The 2,691-nt window shown below is 33.6% G+C and overlaps 1 protein-coding gene across 1 annotated transcript in view; it reads left to right on the plus strand.

Moving 5' to 3' along the window:
* Positions 1 to 2,691, plus strand: part of LOC106680681 (mucin-2) — an 18,148-nt gene that overhangs the window by 4,861 nt on the left and 10,596 nt on the right. The window contains exon 2 of the mRNA XM_067047403.1: positions 814 to 1,132. Within this exon, the coding sequence (XP_066903504.1) occupies positions 814 to 1,132 (319 nt within the window). The remainder of the gene's footprint in view (positions 1 to 813; positions 1,133 to 2,691) is intronic.

The following is a 2,691-nucleotide window of genomic DNA, read 5'->3' on the forward strand; positions in this document are numbered from 1 at the left end:
GACGTCACCAGATAAGCACATTGTTATTTATGCCATGAGACCACCCAAACTTGTTTGTCCTTTTCTTATATTACTATAGATGAATAATTTATATCTAACTCACTAACTAGTTTGCCTCTCCAGGGAATTAACATTATAAATTAAACAGAAAATATATGCATGGTTTTATGAGCGGAAAGTCTCACAATTTCCAGCCCCCCTTTTCCACACATCTAATTACAAACATAAAATTACACTCGGGACACCTGCAGTATAGCACGAGCAGGTCCCGATGTAACACATGTCACTATGTCACCTACAGCAAATTTACTTGTTGTATATATTTGTATACAGTTTTAAATAACAATAAATAAATTATTAAATAAAAAATAAATAAAAGATTAATATGGTATAATGAAGGCTTCTTGAGAAACTAACCATTGGTAGCACTCTAATAACAGCTCTACATTAGAAGTTCTTGAATCCATCTTCTTTTCAGGCGCCTCGAAGGAGTGTTGAGAATGAAAGAGGAAGCAAGGTTAGAAACGTGGATTTGGGCAGTTAGGGAGTTTATAATGGAAGGATTGGCATCTTGTTCGGGCTTGTTTGGTTACATATGGAACTTTAAGGTCTTTAAGGATGAGTTTAGTTGTGACAATGAACAGAATGATACACAATCAATTTCTCTGATACATAGTCGTACTAGGATGAAGCTATTACCAATAATTCTTTTCAGCTTATCAATTATTTTTCATTTACATTCCTCATTGGAGGAACAAGTGCTTAATTATTGCAAAATAATTTGAACTCATCAAGATCCATGTTTGTTTCCAGGTATCACTACTGGAACCTCTTTTGCTGAGGAATGTGACCCGGATGGTATCCAACGCCCAAACATTGATTGTTCCAAGTATGATATTTGCAATGGAGGAAGCTGGTCGACGGTCTCTTGTGGTGAAGGAGAAACTTACGACGCGTCTTATTACATGTGTACAGTCGGTAGCGGTTGTCTTGGCTGCGGTAAGAAAATGTATGATCCTGACAATTGCAGAGGCTACTTCACCTGTGAAGGTTCGATGAGGGTCAAGAGCACATGTGATGCGGATCAAATATTCGATTCTGTGTTCGGCGAGTGTGTCGAAATGCAGCCTTGGTGAGTTATGTTTTACTGTAAGGGAATGTATCTTTTTAAATGTATTAACCATTCAAATGACTAACATCTGACTATTGCAGTCGTATTTTCCCCTCGATTTGTTAGGAAAGCGTGAAGATTGAAATTCATATCACTAATCATAGCATTAACGCTTAAAGCTGCATTAAAAAAAATGCATTTGTAGCCTCCACCTAAACAATAGAATACATAAGTCGGTGTACAAGAGCTAAATGCATAAAACCCAGCCAAAAAACATATTTCTTCAAATAATTTAAAAAAATCTACTACGGAAATAACTCTGTCATACATACCTATTCTTCTAACAGAAATTTGAGAACCAATCCGTATCAGAGTTTCAAATGACAAAAATATAACTTTGTTTTCTCGAAACTGGATAGTGGAGCGAAAGCTGGTTATGAGATTTGTGACCTAGAAGTACGTTTAGGATGGTAGATCATGACTTCTATATATTGCCTGGGATATAAGGAAGAAACTTGTACAACAACAATCTAGGGGGTAGGTTAAGAAGTATTAAATGAAGGAGGAAATGTGGGTGTAGGGTTGTTATATGAGTTCAAAAAGTTCTGTGTGATGTTTAGAGGGAAGTCGCATACATAATCTGTATATAATATCTTATACATATTCACATATTCATATTTACACGTACAACTAATCTATCAAAACGAGAACAGACAAATTGGTCAAAATGGGTAAAACTCACCTTAGTACAAGATCCCAAGAGGAGAAAAAAGACAGTCATTTCACCCTAATTTTTGATTACTTAATTGAAAAGTAGGTATAATTAATTAATTAATAGTCAAAATTGATGAGTCTGACAAGTGTAGGTAAGGGTGAATAAAAAAATAGCGGCGATTTCTAAACGTTAAAACTAATTAATTTTTTATTAGGAGCTCCATTTCTTTAAAACTACCAGCAACAATAGAAAATCTAAGAGAGCATCATTTAAAGTAGAGTAAATTTGCTAAAATATAAAAACTACTACTCCTACAAAGATAAAAGTATATAAATATTTTATAGTAAATTTATCTAGCTTTAATTTGAGTGCTAACAGACATCTGTACGTCCAATAGCTCCTCAAATAAAATTTTTCATAAATCAAGCTTATTGTCCGATCAAAATGTAAATTAATTTATTTTAGCAAATATCATGAAAACTACTATTCCTACGAAGGAAAAGTCATAAAATACTTTATAGTATATTAAACTAACTTTAATTTGAGTGCTAATAGACATCTGTACGTTACATAGTTCCTGAGATAGAGATTTCTCAAAATAAATTAACTAACTACTGATATTTCAGTACATTTTATGAAATGTTGCTTTTTAAAAAGCTATATCTCGAGAACTATTGGACGCAAAAACCTTCAGCAAAAAGATCAGTAATTAGTGAATTAATTTTAAAAAACTTCAACCACCCAAATCCACTTGTTTCTAACCTGGCTTCTCCTTCATTACCTAATAATCCTCCTAGGCGTCTGAGAAGAAGATGGCCTCTAGAAATGTTTTTATCTCACCTACAGCAAATTTACTTGTTGTGTA

Source organism: Halyomorpha halys, unplaced genomic scaffold (assembly GCF_000696795.3).
Source record: "Halyomorpha halys isolate HHAL.00 unplaced genomic scaffold, Hhal_1.1 Scaffold278.1, whole genome shotgun sequence".
In the NCBI taxonomy this organism is placed as follows: domain Eukaryota; kingdom Metazoa; phylum Arthropoda; class Insecta; order Hemiptera; family Pentatomidae; genus Halyomorpha; species Halyomorpha halys.